General features: G+C 41.9%; 2 protein-coding genes and 1 long non-coding RNA gene across 3 annotated transcripts; 2 read left to right on the plus strand and 1 right to left on the minus strand.

Moving 5' to 3' along the window:
- Positions 1 to 7593: 7593 nt before the first annotated feature.
- Positions 7594 to 8870, plus strand: LOC148877589 (RING-H2 finger protein ATL40-like). Its single transcript, XM_088947937.1, has one exon. The coding sequence runs from the start codon at positions 7832 to 7834 to the stop codon at positions 8627 to 8629; it is 798 nt and encodes a 265-aa protein (XP_088804063.1). The 5' UTR covers positions 7594 to 7831; the 3' UTR covers positions 8630 to 8870.
- Positions 8871 to 8925: 55 nt separating this feature from the next.
- LOC148877590 (uncharacterized) lies at positions 8926 to 10203 on the minus strand. Its single transcript, XR_016100165.1, has 2 exons — positions 10017 to 10203; positions 8926 to 9926 (listed from the first exon to the last, which is right to left on the minus strand). It is a non-coding gene; the product is annotated as an uncharacterized LOC148877590 (long non-coding RNA).
- Positions 10204 to 15269: 5066 nt separating this feature from the next.
- On the plus strand, positions 15270 to 17757 carry LOC148877591 (uncharacterized). Its single transcript, XM_088942192.1, has 5 exons — positions 15270 to 16483; positions 16563 to 16679; positions 16791 to 16957; positions 17047 to 17260; positions 17335 to 17757. The coding sequence occupies exons 1-5, from the start codon at positions 15860 to 15862 to the stop codon at positions 17461 to 17463; spliced, it is 1251 nt and encodes a 416-aa protein (XP_088798318.1). The 5' UTR covers positions 15270 to 15859; the 3' UTR covers positions 17464 to 17757.
- The last annotated feature ends 1065 nt before the right edge of the window (positions 17758 to 18822 follow it).

An 18822-nucleotide genomic window follows, 5' to 3' on the forward strand; every position in this document is an offset into this window, starting at 1 on the left:
TACACTGCCACGCTACATAGCTACACTACACTGCCGCGCTACACCGCTGCGCTACACTGCCACGCTACACAGCCATGCTACACAGCCGACTGATCGACGCATGCACGACACATTGCACATACATCATGTAGGTCGCATAAAAAATGTTGCGCAACGTGGACAGCGCAACACTGAATTAGTTGACCTACCAGCAAGCACAACATGAAGCTCGTCAGTGTATCACCAACTAAGAAAACTGACTCAACCAACCTATAACGGATTGAGCCCTTAACACATAACTAGTAGCTAGCTTAGCAACATATAGCCGAACATCTAATTCGGCTGATCAACGGCTAGAGCCCAAATTGGAGAAGAACGCTCCCCCCTCCAAGGACAAAGGACTATCATCATACTCCGTACTTTAGTGACAAAACATCGTAAAGTCAGCTGAACAACGGCTGACCCACGAAGGGCCCCAAAGGCTCCCAAGACTAGAAACTGAGAGTCCCAAAGATGAGAGCTTGGAATATACTCTGGCACCACTAGCCGGAGACTAAAAATCATGGTCAACCCTAGACCTCGGCCAAGGTAAGGCCGAGGAACAAACTCATATATATGCACACAAGTTTAGAACAAAACAGTTTCATTAAGTTAAGCCATCAGTATAGCAAGTTAAAGCTCAGCATACTGAGCTTTCAAAGAAGAAAAAGACAAAAGAAGACAAAATTCTAAGAGCAACCCGCAGTTGTTCAATCCTCGATAGGGCAATCGACAACAATGCCGACAAAGGGAAGCCGCACTACACTTCGGCCGAGCACTCCACCCTTCGACTTCGGAACTGGGGGAGTGGTGTTCGGATTCCGAAAATTAAGCTACAAATTCCTTAGTCGAAGAATAGAGAGCCCATCCTTGGTGCAGCATCGCTGAGCATCAGGGGAGCTCGGCTCAACGGCTCAACACCTTCCTTAGCACTATGCTACCGAGTATCGAAAAGACCCAGACTTTGAAGCTCGGAACCTTCCTCGGCGCAGCACTATCGAGTCTCAAAGAGACCCAAACTTTGAAGCTCAAAACCTTCCTTGGCATTGCGCTACCGAGCCTCAGAGAGATCCAGACTTCCGAGCTTGGCTCCTTCCTTAGTGTAGTGCTACCGAGCCTCGGAGAGGCGCAGACTCCGAAGCTCTGCACCTTCCTCGGTGTAGCGCTACCCAGCCTCGGAGAGGCGTAGACTCCGAAGCTCTACACCTTCCTCGACACTGTGCTACCGAGCATTGGAGAGACCTAAACTTCGAAGCTCGGCACCTTCCTTAGCACAGCGCTAGTGAGCCTCAGAGAGACCCAAACTTTGAAGCTCAGAACCTTCCTCGGTGCAACGCTAACTGGCTTTGGAGAGGCGTAGACTCTGAAGCTTGGCACCTTCCTCGACACTGCACTACCGAGCCTCGGAGAGACCCAGACTTCGAAGTTCGGAACCTTCCTCGGTGCGACACTACCTGGCTTCAGAGAAGCGTAGACTCCAAAGCTTGGCACCTTCCTCGGTGCAATGCTATCGAGCCTCGGAGAGTCCCTGATTCCGAAGCTCGGCACCTTCCTCGACACTGTGCTACCGAGCATCGGAGAGACCTAGACTTTGAAGCTCGGCACCTTCCTCGGTGTAGCACTACCGAGCCTCGGAGAAACCCAAACTTTGAAGCCCAGAACCTTCCTTGGCGGGGCATTGGAGAGGTGCAAACTTTGAAGCTCGGCACCTTCCTCGGCACTGCTACCAAGCCTCGAAGAGACCTAGACTTTGAAGCTTGGTACCTTCCTCAGTGCAGCACTACCGAGCCTCAGAGAGGCACAGACTATGAAACTTGGTACCTTTTTCAGCACTATGCTACCGGGCATTAGAGAGACACAAACTTCGAAGCTTAGCACCTTCCTCAGCTCAGCTCGACTGAGCCTTGAAGAGACCCAGACTTCAAAGCTCGGAACCTTCCTCGATGCGAAGCTAGCTAGCTTTGGAGAGGCATAGACTTTGAAGCTCAGCACCTTCCTCAGCACTATGCTGTAGAGCCTTGGAGAGACCCAAACTTTGAAGCTCGAAACTTTCCTTGGCAAGGCATCGGAGAGGTGTAGACTCCAAAGCTCGACACCTTCCTCGGCATTGCACTACCGAGCCTCAGAGAGGCCTACACTTCGAAGCTCAGAACCTTCCTCGGCGCAACGCTACCGAACCTCGGAGAGACCTAACTTCGAAGCTCAAAACCTTCCTCGGTGCGACGCTACCGAGCATCGGAGAGGCGTTGACTCCAAAGCTCAGTACCTTCCTTGGCACTACACTACCAAGCCTCAAAGAGACCCATACTTCAAAGGTTGGAACCTTCCTTGGCTCGAAGACTTGGCACCTTCCCCGATGTAGCATCACCGAGCATCATGGAGACCTGAACTTCAACACCTTGACAATCTTCCATGGCACACCGTCGTCGAGCACTGAAGTGGCTAGCCTACCAAGCCCGGCCCAACACCTTGGCATCCTAGTCAGGATGACCAACCACGCTACACTCTGACCGAGCATTCTTCCTCCTCGACTACGGAATTGGGGGAGTGGTGTTTGGATTCCAAAATTAAAAACCTTAAAGTTCCGCAGTTGACGATTGATGACTCCCCGACCACCATCTACATTGCGTGGTTGTACAAATCGTCTCACAATCAAATGCCAAGAAATACGAATACTTTGACTCAAAGTTCCTCGCTTTGGTGCCTCAACACCGAAGCTCGACCTCCCATCAGCATCAAAAAGCCCTTCCTCGACACCCAACCAAGCTAAGCTCCCAACTTCAGAGCTCGGCACACCATGGCCGAGCATCACAGTGGCCTCAACACCGAAGATCGGCCTCCACCAGGAATCGGAAAGCCCCTCCTCGATAGCTGACCGAGCTAAGCAACCATGCAACATTTCAATCGAGGAATGAAGAGCCCTTCCTCGGCTCCACCAAGGAGATGAACCCCGAAGCTCAGCTTGACACCTCAGTGCCCTGCTGAGCTACACATCCGTGCAACACTTCAACCGAGCATCCCCCTCCTCGGCTCCAGAACTGGGGGAGTGGTGTTCGGATTCTGGAGTTAGAATACTCTGAGTTCTGCAGCCGACGATTGAAGAACTTCCCAGCCATAGCCCACATTGTACGAACCTCACATTTTGGCAAACACAGAGGAACATCAAGGGACCAGACGTCAACTTGGAAGTTCCTCAGAGTAACGAAGTGGGAACACTTCATTCCTCGACTTCAGAACTGTGGGAGTGGTATTCGGATCATGGCTGACTTGGTCTTGAAAGACACGTGGCCGCCCAGTCATCGCTTGACCACGTTGGCATAGCTCGGTTGAGCCACGCTATTATTGTGCCCCCCCATCTTATCCTTTCAGCCACGTCAGCTATACATTACATGGGTGAGCACAACTATGGATAAAGAGGAGTAAGGAAGATGACTCCATTGGGGAATGAGACTCTATCCCGAATACCTCGGTGGCTAACCTCATCCTGACAATCCCAGAAGCCCAATCCGATCAGGACACGGATCTTCGGCTATAAAAAGGTACTCCATGCTCAAGGTAAGGGACCCCCCAACTTTTGACACCCATACTACTTCTTAGCTTGGACCAACTCTTTCATTGCTCGGCCTGACCATCTACCACCTCTTATGACTTGAGCATCGGAGTATCTACCCGAGGATAGCTCATCGGGCCTCTGACTTTTCCTTTATAGATCGCAGATCTTATAGCACAGCCTCATCCTTGTAGCTCAGCTCCGCCCTATTAGAAAGGACTATCTGGTTGCTCTCCTCAGTTCGTGCATTACCTCGGATTGAGCATCATCAAGTATAAATTTAGTGTATATACAAAAGTTTGTGTTTAATATAACATTATATGCTCAATATTGGGAATTAGGATTACCATTTTATTTTAAGAAAAGATAATGAAAGACCATTCTAGTTGATTTTATTTAAACGCACATTACAAGCCATCTTTCTTCTTTTCATTTCCCAAATTCCCATCCAATTTATCAGCATCTCATTTCAACATTTTCTTAATTGGTTTCTGCTGCCATCAGGACGCTATTCTTATATATATATATATATATATATATATATATATATATATATATATATATATATATATATATATTGCGTTTTTATTAGTTTGGATTCAATATTAGTGTCTTGGCAGATCAAAAAAAATATTATTTTTTCTTTCAACAATATATATAGGTTATATAATAGAAATAATTAAAACTTTTTTTTAATATTAGCATTATACATAAAAGCCATTACTCAATGTTGGTCCCAGCCATCTAGGGCAGTCTTGATCCTAACCTTTGACATTTGTTATACAAAATGTTCATTCTCAGACTTAAACCTGATTTCTCGAGTTGAGAGTTATTATTATTATTATTTTTATTTGTAGAAATTGAGAGTATTATGTCTGTACAAAAAAAAATCTGTGACATAATTTTTCTATCAATTATTTATAAGTAATAATTTCTAATAATTAGAAATCCATTATTAGAAATTATTACTTATAAATAATTTCTAATAATTACGGGCATAGTTACTTGAGGTACAATCAGTGCTGGGATCCCACCCGCGGAGAGCGGTATGGTGAATTGACTTATGCAGACAGATAGGAACTGAGGTTGCCCCCCGGAGACGTTCACTTCGTTGTTTCGTTCAACGTTGCTGGAGGAAGCCATGGATTTGATTATGAGCTTTGAGATTTTTGAAATTGAGACAAAGGCTTTTAGTAGCGATTTCCCATAGACGACACCAAAATGATGTAGTGCAATCTGGCTGCTCCCTGTAGGCGATGATCTGGCTACCAGCAACGACGGAAACTGAGGAACCTGTAAGAGAGGAATCAGAGAACCCGGGGTGGCTTACTCGGCGAGGTCACTTTGATGGTTAAGTTAACACTTAATAGTGAGCTTGAAGATGATAGTAGATTGTGAGAGAGCTAGAGAGCAGAGATTACACATACCTTCGCCCTTGGGGGGTGAGGTGTTTATATTTGGAGTCCTCGTGGGTTTGGTAGAGCAATTCTTGGATCCCCGCTGCGATGTAATCCATTTTCGTATTAGGTGGGGATAACGCCACCAACCGGTAAGGTTGCCCATTTCCATCTGAATCGGGGAGTGGGTGAGCTAATATAGCCGTTACAAGGTAAGATCCTATAAGACACGGAGTACGGTGACGAGATCTCTGGAGTTTCCATGCGATGGTTGGTCAGCATTGCCTGAGCTCGTGCTCTTTAGATCTGACCTGATATGAATGCCGAAGTGCCTTGGGACCAAGGTGGTCCTGATGTAACCTTGCACCGAGGTAGACTTGTCCTGAGGTGGTCTGGTTATCCAAGCTCGATCAGTTGCGAACTTGACGTGTCAGACTGAGTTGTCAGCCTGCTAGTTTAGGTCGTATCCACATGTCCCCCTATTACTAGGTTGGGCCAAATTACCCTTCATCAAGCATTATACATAAAAGCCATTACTCAATGTTGGTCCCAGCCATCTAGGGCAGTCTTGATCCTAACCTTTGCCCTTTGTTATACAAAGTGTTCATTCTCAGACTTAAACCTGATTTCTCCAATTGAGAGTTATTATTATTATTATTTTTATTTGTAGAAATTGGGAGTATTATGTCTGAAAAAAAATCTGTGACATAATTTTCCTATGAATTATTTATAAGTAATAATTTCTAATAATTAGTAAAATGTCCTTTCACATATTTATCAGTTATTAGATGGTTCGATAATTTTTCTTTCGGCCCCACAACAATAACAACAACAACAATAATAATAACAACAACAACAAAAGGAACTTCAAAGAAGGCAGAAACCAACCTTGTGCTATATTTGCTTTATAATTAATATCATTTAATATTAATTAATTAACATTTGTTTCTGGTGACATATATATGTATGAGCTAATTTGTGTTGGCAAGAATCCTAATCCTCAAAATATCGAGGAAACCAATTTTAGACTTAAAGTCTAGGCCTTAGTTCACATGCCTGAATGTTATACAACAATAAAAATAGAAAAAAATATTTCCTGGAATGCATTTTAGTTTTTTATTTGTCTATCCTTACTCTCCAGTTTTTGTTAAAATGGGCCTCGATTTTTGCAAAAACTAAATGGGATTTTTTTTTATTTAACAAGGTTTTAAGTTTCAAAAAAAAAAAAAAAACATTTTCTTATGTATGTAAAACCAACCCTTAAAATGTATAGGAACAATCTATTTAGGGGGCTGTGTGGAACCAATCATAATATTCCACGTTGGTAATAAATTCAAGCGCCATGGGTCCCATATATATTTTATTACTTGCGTGAAACATTAAATTAGTGTATAATAGCAGGTTAACTACCAACCACATCAAACCAAATTTAAATTGATTTAGTGTTGCTAAACCCAGACCTAATATGTCCACCCTACTTATAACATTACGAATATTTACCTTATCATCATTATTCAAAATTTAATTATAAAAACAACATAAAAGTTTAGTATAACAACTACAACTACTATAAACTAGACCCCTGTTTAGTATGATTCTCTTTATATTGTTTCTTTATGTAAATCTGTTATTACAAGCATATAGACCAAACCAAACCTTTGCTTTTGAATTATTTGACAATATTTAACTCCCCTGAGAGAGACTGTTACCCAAACTACACCTTTAAAATAATAAAATACTAAGCCCACTTGCTGACATAGAAACTGAGACTCTCACCCTCTGCTCCTATACACCCCCACTCTCAATCTCACATCAGTATAGATTGTACATCAGATTGGAATCCACATAACAGAGATACACTAGGTATTAGTGTATTACACTAATCCCATTGCCACCAAATCAATGGTTAGTGAGGAGGATTCATATGGAATCTGGTTCTTAAGTAAAAGGAAAACAAGTCCAAGTCCAAGTTCCAAGTTCCAAACCCCAGTAGTCTCTAACCGTCCATGGTTTCAAACCAATGTTTCCGCAATCAATCAAGTGGTGGTGTATTATTGTCTTCATGATTCATCCATCCTGTAATAGAAATTACAAGTATTTTCTTCAACTAATGTTGATGACTAATGAGGTATGGTTCTGTCATTGTTACTTTCAGACTTGCAACAAAGTCTCCATTTTTGACTTTGTTGATCAAGAAAGAGAGGATCCTCTACACCCACAATCTTCCAACTCATTTCACCATTTCCCGTTTCTGGGTTTCGATCAGACTTTTTCAACAAACCAACCCATAAATTAATACAATTCCAGGATTTCTAATTCTCTGTCCTCTCTCTCTCTCTCTCTCTCGTCTCAAAGTCTCAAGTCTCATGTGCCTTACGTGACGGTAGGAATACGCGGGTGGTAGGTTTGCACCTTTCCTGCTGGACCCCGCTCCTTACCATACCATGTGAAATGAAATGACTACAATGCCCATGCCGGTAAACTTTTTATAAATTATTTTGGTATTTTTTAGATGGTATTATGGTCTTTGCAACCCCAATGTTTCTAGTCAACGGAGATCAATAGCTTGAGCAACGAAAACACAAGGTGGAAAAGAAAAAAAAGAAACTTAAAGCCCAAACAAAGCCTAAGTGGAAAACCACGCCGCATCTAGTCAACCTCTTGGAAAAGAGATGGAGGTTCCAGACTGTAATTAATATCTTCCCGTCTTTGAAAGTGAAGACTTCAGAATTCAGAACCACGCCCAGCATTTGTCATGAACATACGCAATTTTCTTCCACTAATATCAACAACCCAAATGAACTGAGACTGAGGAACCAAAGAAGAGATCCTCTACCTTCTCTGTCTTTCTCCATTGGTAGCCACCATGGCTTCTTCCCCCAGTGTTCCCAGCGATCCTGGGTTCCGCCCTTTTCTCAATTTCAGCTATCCTGATACGTATTTCCCCCCAAGTTTTGATCCCAACAAATATCCGTCTTATAACAACGGACTGGGTGTGAATGGAAAGATTTTGCTCACGGCCATCATCTCCTTGTTTGTTGTTGTCATTCTTGTTGTCCTTCTCCACATCTATGCCAGGTGCGTGCTTCGACGCCAAGCAGCACGCCAGGCCACACTCCGTCGTCTTCGCATGGGAGCCGTAGCTTGGCAGGTGCAGAATGAGCAACCCAAGAGGGGGCTCGACGCTTCAGTCTTTGCCTCCTTGCCCATATTCGTCTACAAGCAGCAAACAGAGCAGGACCAGCTAGGTGGCGCTACCACGACAGAGTGCGCAGTGTGTTTGAGTAGCTTAGAAGAAGAAGAGAGAGTCAGGCTTCTACCCAACTGTAAGCACTTGTTCCATGTTCAATGCATTGATATGTGGCTAGACTCTCACACTACGTGCCCAGTTTGCCGAACAGAGGCCGAACCTCAACCAAAGCCTGAGCCCGGTGAATCAAGTACCATGATGGTTCAGTCTTCGGCCCCGATAGTCGACTCATTGCATCCCGCAACGACATGTTCAGAGGGTACTTCAGATGGGGCTGCTCAGTCTTCTTCCAAAGTGGGTGGATCGAGCTCCCGGATGAGCTCATTCCGGAGGATGCTCAGTAGGGAGAGATCAGGGAGGAGAATTCAACCTTGTGAGCAAGCAGATGCTATGGAAGATGTAGAGAGGCAGTGATTTTGATTTTTGGGTACAATTCTTTCTTTTCTCTTTTGGGTTTTGATATAGTTCTAAAGTCTGATATATACAGAGATGTCACACGCGTGACAGACACTTGTCATTGATAGCTTTCTTAGATTGTATAGATAGTTGAACAGTTCTTTCACGGGAACAAAAGAATTTGAGATTTTGCTCACAGTTTTTGTTCCATGTGCTCTGGTTTTCGAGGCAATACAAAGAGTTAAGTCTGAGTTGAGGATATGTACTAAAATTAAGTTGGCACTCAGAATCAAAACACCACCAAAGACCAGAAGTTGAAACCGATTCAGAAACCCAGTTGGTAAGTTTGCCTATATTTCTCACCTTTGGAGTTTGGACATTCATATTTGGTAGAAAAAACATTCATCAAAAAGAAGAAAACTCAAAACACCCAGAAACAAGCCGGAACAGAGGCAAAACAGAGCAGAACTATTAGCTTCTGCATCCGATTCTTGATTGGTGAAGTCATTTCTTCAATTGTAAAAGGTTCGCTAGCTAACTAGCTTCTTCTTGTCTGGAAGCAGCAGACTGTATTGTCGTGTAGTTCATTTACTTGGGAAGTCGGTCGGGAACTCGGGATCGATCTCAGGTGACGTTTATCGGTCGATTGCAAACGTATACATTCTCGTTTCAGGTTTCCACGCTGTTACATATGTCAGCATCACATGGGCCAGCTAGTTTTAAAGTTGAGAAAAAGAAAAAATCAACTTGAGACTGAATCAAAATAATGTTTCTTGAATAAGAAGATGAATTAAGGGCATTTTGTCCTATGAAGTATGAAGCGCCATGAATGGCACCTACCTGTTTAAAACAATAATAACTTGATAAGAATACTATATTCTTTTACTATGGATTAATCAAACGAAATATTGCTTGTATTGGGTGTGTTATGTGCAAAAACGTCTCCAGTTTTTCTAATGAAGGATCGGAGCTGCAAATGAGTAGCCAATTCAATGGATCAATCTTCACAGTTTGGACTTTGCTGCACGCAAGTCAGCCGTGGAGAGCTTGTTGTGTACAACAGATATAAAGCCGAATCTGGACAGTGCTGAAAACAAGATTGCATGTCAGTTGCTGGTACATCAAATCACAAATGAATACGTCAGTTGCAGTACATCGATCTGTGGTCTGTGTTCGTCCAGATATCTGACCCTGTTTATTTGTTTGTGATGTCGTATACCAGCATGTCTTACGCTTCTTGTTTCAGAACTAGAGTGAAGGTGGGATTGGCCACTTGTCTGCCTTCCGTGAGACCTCACAGAGTGAATGCACTGCTCTGAAAGCAAAGTAATGGTTCGGTTTCACACTGATGAACAGGGAAAAGAAAACAAACCAGAAAACAAGCTAAGGCCTAAGAGAGGCTTACACTGTTAGCTACAAGCTACAACTCTACAATCTACAGAGTCCAACACAAATTTCAGTGTTCCGATCCTGGAGATCAGCAGCCAAAAACGGGGAAATGAATGTATATTGTTTGGTGGTCAATGCAATGGGTGTAAAGTGTAAACACATATCTCAAGGCTGGGCTCAACCCATTTTATATGGAATTGAGCCACATAACCTTTCACAAAAAAAAAAAAAAGAGCCACATAACCCGATCCACCCCACCTTGTATACCTCAGCACCCATGAGGTGAGATGCTGAAGTTTTCGCTTCCCATGTGAAAGCTTACTTTTTCACACACACATACACACAATATATATATATATATATATATATATATATATATATATATATATTAGTATGACCCAATTTGTATTGACATCTTTGAGTGTAATGTTTGCTTTCATTTTTTTTTCATTTCATAAATATATGATATGAAAAAAAAAACTTAATAAGCAATCGACTGGTATCATAAATGTCGTAACCAATTAGGTGGTATTCATTGAAATTCAAGGAGACTAGGGGGATTTGATTGGTATCATACCTTTCTGCCATCATAGATTTACCCAAAAATTTTTTTCTCCTTTTAAGTGCAAAAATGGTTGAAAAAACAAGTTTATTTTTATTTTCACCACAAAAATGTATTCTTACCAAACACCTGCAAAATTGGTTGGAGTGCAAATTTGCTTAGATTCTGCAACAAATGAAGCCTGGAGTTAAAATGCAATGCACAAATCAAGTTCACTATTTAAAATTTTGTATGGATATTTTAGAAGATGGCAAGAGTGCAATTGAAGTGAAAAAAAAATAGTGATAATTGCACATGAGAAAATAATGGGAAGGAAATGTATGTTGTTATCAGTTTTGTTGTTGTTTTTCACTATTATATGCTAGAATTTCAAAATTAGCTTCATCTATAGAGATGATCATGAGCCGGGCCAGGCCGGGCTTACTTAGCACCTATGTTAAGGGTTGCCGGGCCTTAAATATAATATATAAACCCTGATCCAGGTATGTACAGGATTGGGCCAGGGTGGGTTTTGGGCCCAAAACCCAAATAAGAAAAATTGCATAGGCCTAAGTTCGGCTGGGCTTGGCTTAGCTTTAGGCCTTTGACACACACTCACACACAAAAGAAAAGGATTTGGGCTTCAATGCATGGTTAATGAATGTAATCCCAAGTCTCACATTGTCTATGGAGTTAAATGGAAACCTTCGTCTTCGTGAAAGAATGCAAACGCATGATTGAATAGCTTGTATAAAATAAATATAAACGAGTAGGAGTGCAAATCTTTGGTAAACATAAATGTATGCCTTCATCTATTTAGGAGTACAGATTTGCTTTGATTTTGCATTTGTCCTTTTTCTAAATACAATATTTTTGCATACATTTGGTAATTACCTCCCCCCACATATGGACACATGGAAAAACAATGGTGAGAGTACGTCTCCATTTCTACATCATTTCCTTGACTGAACTCTCTTGCTTCAATTGATGTTGGTTAACTACTAAGATTGAAAGACAAACAAGGTTGGACGGTCTACATAGATTTTTTTTAGTAACCAAGGCAACAAACCAACTTCTTTTACTGTGTAGGATCTTTGAATTTAAGGTCAGTTCTCACTCTTCTCAATAGGCGTAGTTAGGGCAACTTTGTTTCTGTCATGACGACTGTAAGATATAAAGTCGTGAACCACATGTAGGACATCTGAAGGACCAAACCAGAGGGGATGGCAGTAATTTTGCCAGGGTCATGGAAGGGATTTCCCCCTCATACTTGGGTTGGTCACATGCTATCAATCTCTTTTGGGCTCCTAATAAAAATAGCTTTTGCTGTATAAATTGGTGTCTGCCACTGAATAGCCATGTCACATCTAGATCAAGCCACCAGCCTTCCCACCAAAAATGGCAATGGGGCAATGGAGACCAACCTTGCATCCCTAAATAGAAATAACTGTGCCCACAGCATGGTTATTCAGTGCCCTACAGCCCCTGCCAAGTTGAGAAAGTTCTCTTTAGAACTTCCCTTCAAAAGGGTACCTTTTAATGGAACCATATCTATTTGCATAGGGCAATCTCATTCCACAAATGGGTTTCTAGGGTGGCAACAAAGAGGGAGAGATGATAAAACTATGATAAATCTAATTGATGTGGCTTGGCATTCATCACAATCTTTCCAACCTCCCCTCCTCCACAAACTGCAGGGGGCTCTTGCAGGATTTGTGTATCAATTCACCATTTTAAGAAGGTTTAACATGTAGACTACCTCCAATGCAATAATAGAAGAGATGCGTATTCATCTCTATCCAAGTATCCCAAACATACCTAATTGGGAAGAGACTACCTTTTCAATTGAGGATTCCTTAATTTCTTGGCTCCTAAGACTCATTTTCTCTTGCCAAAGAATATCCCCATCAATGAGATATGACATTGTTCTAGAGAGAACATTTAATGCTAACCAGGGTTTAGCTACAATCACAGTTCAGTTAGTGCCTTTGTGGTGCCAAAAAGATTAGGGTTTAAGTGTACAACAAAAGTTGGGTCCGATTAATCCAGCCCGGATTCACTAAGGGCTTGAACCTTGAGAGTCGTCTCTACCCTAAGAAAAAGATGGGCAGTTTGTGTTAAATAAAGGAGATAGCTGGTTAACCAGGTCAAATAAAACCCTGGTCCAGGTTCAAAGCGGGTCAGAATTTGCAGTCGCTTCCTACCCTTGTTTCCTTGTGGGACCAAAATCAATCTGTGCACAGGACATCCAACCGACAGGATCGCACGGCTGAAATTGGACACAGCCAAGAAGACTCAAATACTTGTCCAGTACTGATCAAAAGATGGTAAGTTTCCTTCCTTCTTTGGATACCCATGTCCCAAGTATATATATATATAAGAGAGAGAGAGAGAGAGACGATACAAGGGAAGGATTCAAACAACCCAGAGGATCTTATGAGCTAGAACAGGGAGAGGCCGAGAGGGGGCTTATATCTTGTAGATCTACTCATCTACCAAACTTTGGCATCTGATGTCTGAGTCATGAGGGATGACAAAAGGGGTTTCACGTGGAAGCTCTACCATCCTTCTCATGGCTGCCGTGGCATGATATAGTAAAGAAAATGGCTGGGTCTTCTGAGTCCTGAAGACAAAATTTGCTTTCTTTCTCACGCTGTTAGACATAGTTTGTTGGGTCTTCGGTGGGCCTGACCCAAAAGGCAAATCGATTTGGATCACATAAGAAAGATTGTCTTTCTTGCACCCCTAAGGATATGCTTGCTGCGTACGCCTATGGAATCCCTTGGAACTTACTAAACTCTCACAAAACTCCTTCTTGGGCCCCACTTTGGGGAGAATACAAATTTGTCACCAAAGCTCAAAAGCAAATTGTTCTTTACTTAGGACTAGTGCCCCATGGGCCATGGCTGTATTCCTTTTAAGAATTTTTAGAAAAATCAAATGACATTGGAATTTGGACCTAAGTTGATGACCTTATTGATATCATCACTGGTAAGGGTGCAACTTGGGCTTTCTTCTACGTATCAAGATAGTTGGGTTGAGTCTTTAGGAAATCTACACTAAGCTTGACCAGCTGAGGTTGGAGCAGGTGAATTGGCTAACCTGCCCCACCCAGTCATTTTGGCAATAGATCACATACTTGTCATCAAATGCACATTCTTTATTGCGGTGAAAAAAAATCAAATATTCTTTTGCTATTTTCAGGTAAACCATGACCTATTATCTGAAGAAAGGTGACAAGAAAAGCTGGATTACAGGTTACAGAAATAACCTTTCCCCCTTTTTTTTAGGTTACATTGAGATCTATGATACATGATTCAGGGCATAGCCCTTCCCCAGAAGTCTGCTAATGCAAAGTTTAGGAGAATCAATTATAATACTATTAAATGGGATTTTATTCAGATGACAAATTGCAACATTAAATTTTAGGAGGAGAATCAATTACAACACTCTTTGTGAGATGGGCAAAATTTTCCTACATACTTCATTGAATTAAATTTCTATTTTCTATTATGCCTGAATTCAATAATACCACCATTATTTCAGCATCTTTATGAGAAAAATGTGGTTAAGTTTTTTCAAAATGACCTTTTTAAGCTTAAAAACATGGGGGGGGGGTGTTTTCAGTTGAAAATTCTAGTTCAGATTTTGAAATTTATTTTTCCTGTCTTAAACAATTCATTTTTATTAACATTTCACAAGATTTACTTACCGTAAAAACTTTAACAATGTTCAGATATTAATTGTGACGTATCATTTTATCATTGGTTCACATTCCTTGCTACACGGTTCAGTTGATGCAATGCATGATGGATTTTGCCATAAAATAAAAAATAAAATTGTGATATATATAATATATATAACATGGCAACTGATTTTCTTGCCAACTTGGGTCATAGTTTAGGCAATTGGCACTGGGAGAGGCTCCCTTGTGGACCTGCAAATTGAATTGGTCCTACCCTGAAAGATGCCAAAAATGGAGGATAGTTTCTCTTAGAAAACAACTAGCCAAACAGTGCCCCAATAGTATGGTGGGTCATGGGACAGGTGGCAAGTTATACGGTCTACTATTATAGTATCACTTTCATGCCATTGCCATATGCTTCCAACATAATTCCATGAATTTATATTACTTCATAAACATGATTAGTATTAGAAAGTAGAAACATTGCCCACAAGATAGTCTGTTATTAACTAAAACTAAATCCATGACTTTTTAGAGGGTTTTTGTCATTGTGGTCATTATCTGTCACTATGTTGAAAAAATTATCCACGTCAGCATCTTAGCATAAATGGCAGAAATAATATTTGTTGACATCAACCTTTCCATAAATTCTGAAACTTGGTGAAATGGCACCTGACATGACAGGTTGAAAAATGAAAAAGCAAACCACATTTCATAGACTTTGATTGCAATAGAATGTTTAATTAAGTTGCTGATTAATGCTCAAACACCAATGACAGTTATAACACCAAGGTGGTGTTTGGTAATAGAAATTGATTTGCCGAATCTGATTTTTCATCTTATCATCACAATCGGCTGATTTGGCAAGAAAATTGAGGTGGGCTGTTCTCGTAATACTGGGACAATCATGATATGCCACGGTAGTTCATGGGCCCACTGCCACTCTGACGTGGCAATCATATTCATCCGGTTCCCGTAGAGTCGGTTGAGAGTGGGTGTGGGAGAGAGGTGTTTAAACTTTAAACTTTAAACTTGAGGCCATGGAAACGTTACCAGCAAAGCAAGATTTTTGAAATGAAATCTAGGCAAAGGAAAAAAATTCCAAATTTCCAGCATTAAGAGCCGGTCCAGGAGAGGAAGGGAGAGCGGAGCGAGGAGGTGGGCGACAAAAGAGGAGGAAAAGATTTTATAAAGTGCTTGGATTTGCGTGGTTTGAAGGGGCAATTTTTCGGGCTGATTTCTCTCTCAGACAAGCAAATCAGGAGATTAAGATCCGGAGCTCTCCATACTCTCTCTCTCTTTCTCTCTGAAACTTCTTGGATGGGTTTCTTTCCTAAAACTAGCCGATTTTGACTCCAGAAGCTGCAGGATTTTCGGTCTCAAGATGGGTTTTTCTGTTTCTCGATATCTCTGTTTTCACATTTGGGTTCTCTTCCGCCTTCCTTGCTGAAAGTTTTTTTGCTTCTCAAATTTACGTCTTCAAATTAGAATTTTGGGTTCCGTCTGAATTTTCATTTGGTTGGTTGTTTCATCTTCTCTTCTGTACTCTGTTTTTGGGTCTCTTTCGTTGTCCTTTCTGTTTTTCAAATTTCTTTCTGGGTTTCGTTTCTGCGTTAGATGGAAGGTAACAAGAATGGTACAGGAGGAGCAGTTTCAGAGCAATAGCAACAGTGCTGCTGCTGGAAGTCGATCTTCAAAGAAGCTGAAACAGAAAAAGATCCCACAGAGGGGGCTTGGTGTTGCCCAGCTGGAGAAGATCCGATTGGAAGAGCAGCAGAAGAAGGACGCCGCAGCAGTGGCAGTCGTGCCATCCTCGCCGTGCGTCGTCGTCCCTCTCCCTCCAGGCCCTCCTCTCAATCCCTATCAGTCACAATCCTCCATTCCCTTCCAGTCATCTCCAGCCGATCTCTCTTCATCCAGTTCTCTGTTTAGGCAAACTCCTCCAATTCCAATCTCGTCCCTCGATCTCTTTGTTCCACCTCCACCCCTTCCAACGACGACACCACTTTATGGTCTCCCCGGTAACCATCCAGGCTGTGCTGACCGGGGAGTTGCCGCTACAATGGATGACTCGGCCGCCACGGTTGCAGATGGTTATTTTCCGACGATGTGGAATTCCCATGAATTCACTGAAGGTTCCAAATTGGACCCGGGTTTCACATTTCGCAGCCATTTACAGAACGAAACTAATAACATTTGGCCTCACCCGATTATCGTGCAGAGGAAACAACCACAACAACAGCATTCTTCGTCAATGGTGAGCAAGTAGTCTATAATATGGTTGTTTCCTTGTTTTCTATCTTCAGACAGGGATTCTCAGTCTGTGGTATTTGCAGGTGAATGTCGCCTCGGTGACTTCATCATCCTCTGAACTAAATCTTCAGATGGAGCCCCCTTCAAACCAAAGCTATTATAACAACTATACACTACCTCTTCTGCCCGAGGAAGAGAAGGTATGTGGCGATTACCTTTTATAAATCATAAACAAAAGAAAAAGATCTTTTTGTTTTTTTGTTTTTCCATTTTTTTTCTCTGATAGTGAGTTTGGTTAGAATGTAGTATAGATGGTTGGCATGAAGCGGCCATGGCCATTCTCTCTCGACAACCCACCTGTTCCTGCGTTCCAGTGCAAATATCCTCCGATCAACCTTCCAATTTGCAGGCCAGATGATTCTTCTTCATGTCGGAATGGTGGCATGTTCAACTATGAACCTGGAAGTGCAATAATCAGGTTGGTCTAGTTTTGTTATTTTGTCTCTTATGTTTTGTCTCGTCACATTTCAATAGTTTGTTTGAGATTGTTTTGGCTCCATTTGACAGAGAAGGTCCTTCAGGCTCGATGGCACCTCATCTTGACTGGAGGAGAGGCCTATCGGAGCTGAATCAGAAGAAGGGTGTTAAGGAGAATGGTGCTCTTGATGGTGATTTTCTCACCTTGGGCCCTCCTGCAACTGGTTCATCATCTAAATCCAAGCAACCATTGGCGTTTCCCGTCTCCCAACAGTTCCCTGAATTCGATTTCCCCCCAATTCAAGTAAGGCTAATCAACAGGGAGTAAGTCGTTAATCCACTCTGCATTAATGATCTAATGGTTGCTTTTGTTAATAGGGAAGCATAGACCACCAGCCATTCTACAGCTTCTTGCCTCCAAAGGGGCAGATTGGCCAAGGGGCGGCCATTACAAACGACCGGAGAGGCGAAGCAGGGGACGCTGTCGATCTCAACCTAAAGCTCTAAGTAGGAAAGTGGCTATGGATGAGAAACTGTATTGTCTCTCTTTCTGCTGCTTGGCTCTGCAGATAGCAATTTTGAAACACAGACCATGGAGGAGGATCCTTTGGCCAATCCGGTCTGTGAAACACAATAGAGGGTTGCTTGTTCTATAGGTTTTTCCATACAACCCATGTCAGCATGATGAGAGAAATATACACAGTAAGAGAGAAAGAGAGACAGAGAGAGATGTTGGTTGTGTGTTTGTGGGAGAAAGAGATGTGGATCTGTTTGTTGAATTGAATTTTGTTTGTTGTGCAATTTCTTTAGTGGTTTGTTTGATCTAGTTGAATGATGGAGCAAAGTAGATTGGTAACAAACCCCTGCATGGGAAAGATTGATCTGGGTTTGCCTTTCTCTTGTTACGTTGGGCGGCCAAGGGCCCATCTCTGACTCTCTGTAATGGTTACTGACAAGAGCAAGAACCCACAAGGGCGGTGCCCCTGTCACAACCCACAATTGGCAACCGTGACAGAGATGTAGCAAACCCATTTTATCTAGATTTAGGCTATGTGGGGGCTTTGAAATTGATTTTTTTTTAAATCTGGTTCATCTAGAGTTTTGATAGACCTGCTGATCAGTCTGACTAATGGCTTTTGCCTCTTTGAGGGGGTGGAGTTTAGGTGGGATAGATAGGAGGAATCAATAACAATTGGGTTTGAGCCTTGAGGGGGTCGGAAGCTCTTCTCTTCCCTTCTAAAGCTCATGGAGATAGATTCAAAATCTTTAGAAGCATGGGACTGTTTGTTCCTAACCATTTGTAATTTGTTGGATGAAATCTTTGAGGATCAATTAATAACCCAAATAGTGGAACAACAGTCAGGGAAGTTTGTTTTGATGGTTAGGATTTCAGGCGCGAGATTTACTCATTTGAGGTAGGAAAAACAGAAGAGTAAGCCAAGCCTAGCATCACGCAGATAATCCGGCCACCCACCTCACCATGCATTCCGCATTTAGGTTTATGAGTGTTGGATTCGTCGAGAGAACTGTGGTATGGTTAAGAACCAATAATCGAGTTTATTATTCAAATTTAGAGGAAATTTTTGGAGGCATTAGTAGCAACAAGTCACACGTAGCTTGAATCAAAGAGCAATTGATAATATATTATGCACAACCATGTCCATTCTCATCATTGGATCTTAATTAGTTCAGATTTCAAAACTAAGAACAGGTAAAATCAATACTGACCCTAAAATAAATTTATAACTGGGACTCGAAATGGAGACCCAAAAGGTCAAAACTGATATATCAAAAGTTGTAATTTTACAGAGGCTTTATGAACTATTTTGAGATACAGAACAAGAATCGGTTGGGTCAGATACTGAG

The sequence above is a fragment of the Nelumbo lutea genome, chromosome 1 (assembly GCF_056320005.1).
Source record: "Nelumbo lutea isolate HS-2025 chromosome 1, American lotus-T2T, whole genome shotgun sequence".
Classification (NCBI taxonomy): domain Eukaryota; kingdom Viridiplantae; phylum Streptophyta; class Magnoliopsida; order Proteales; family Nelumbonaceae; genus Nelumbo; species Nelumbo lutea.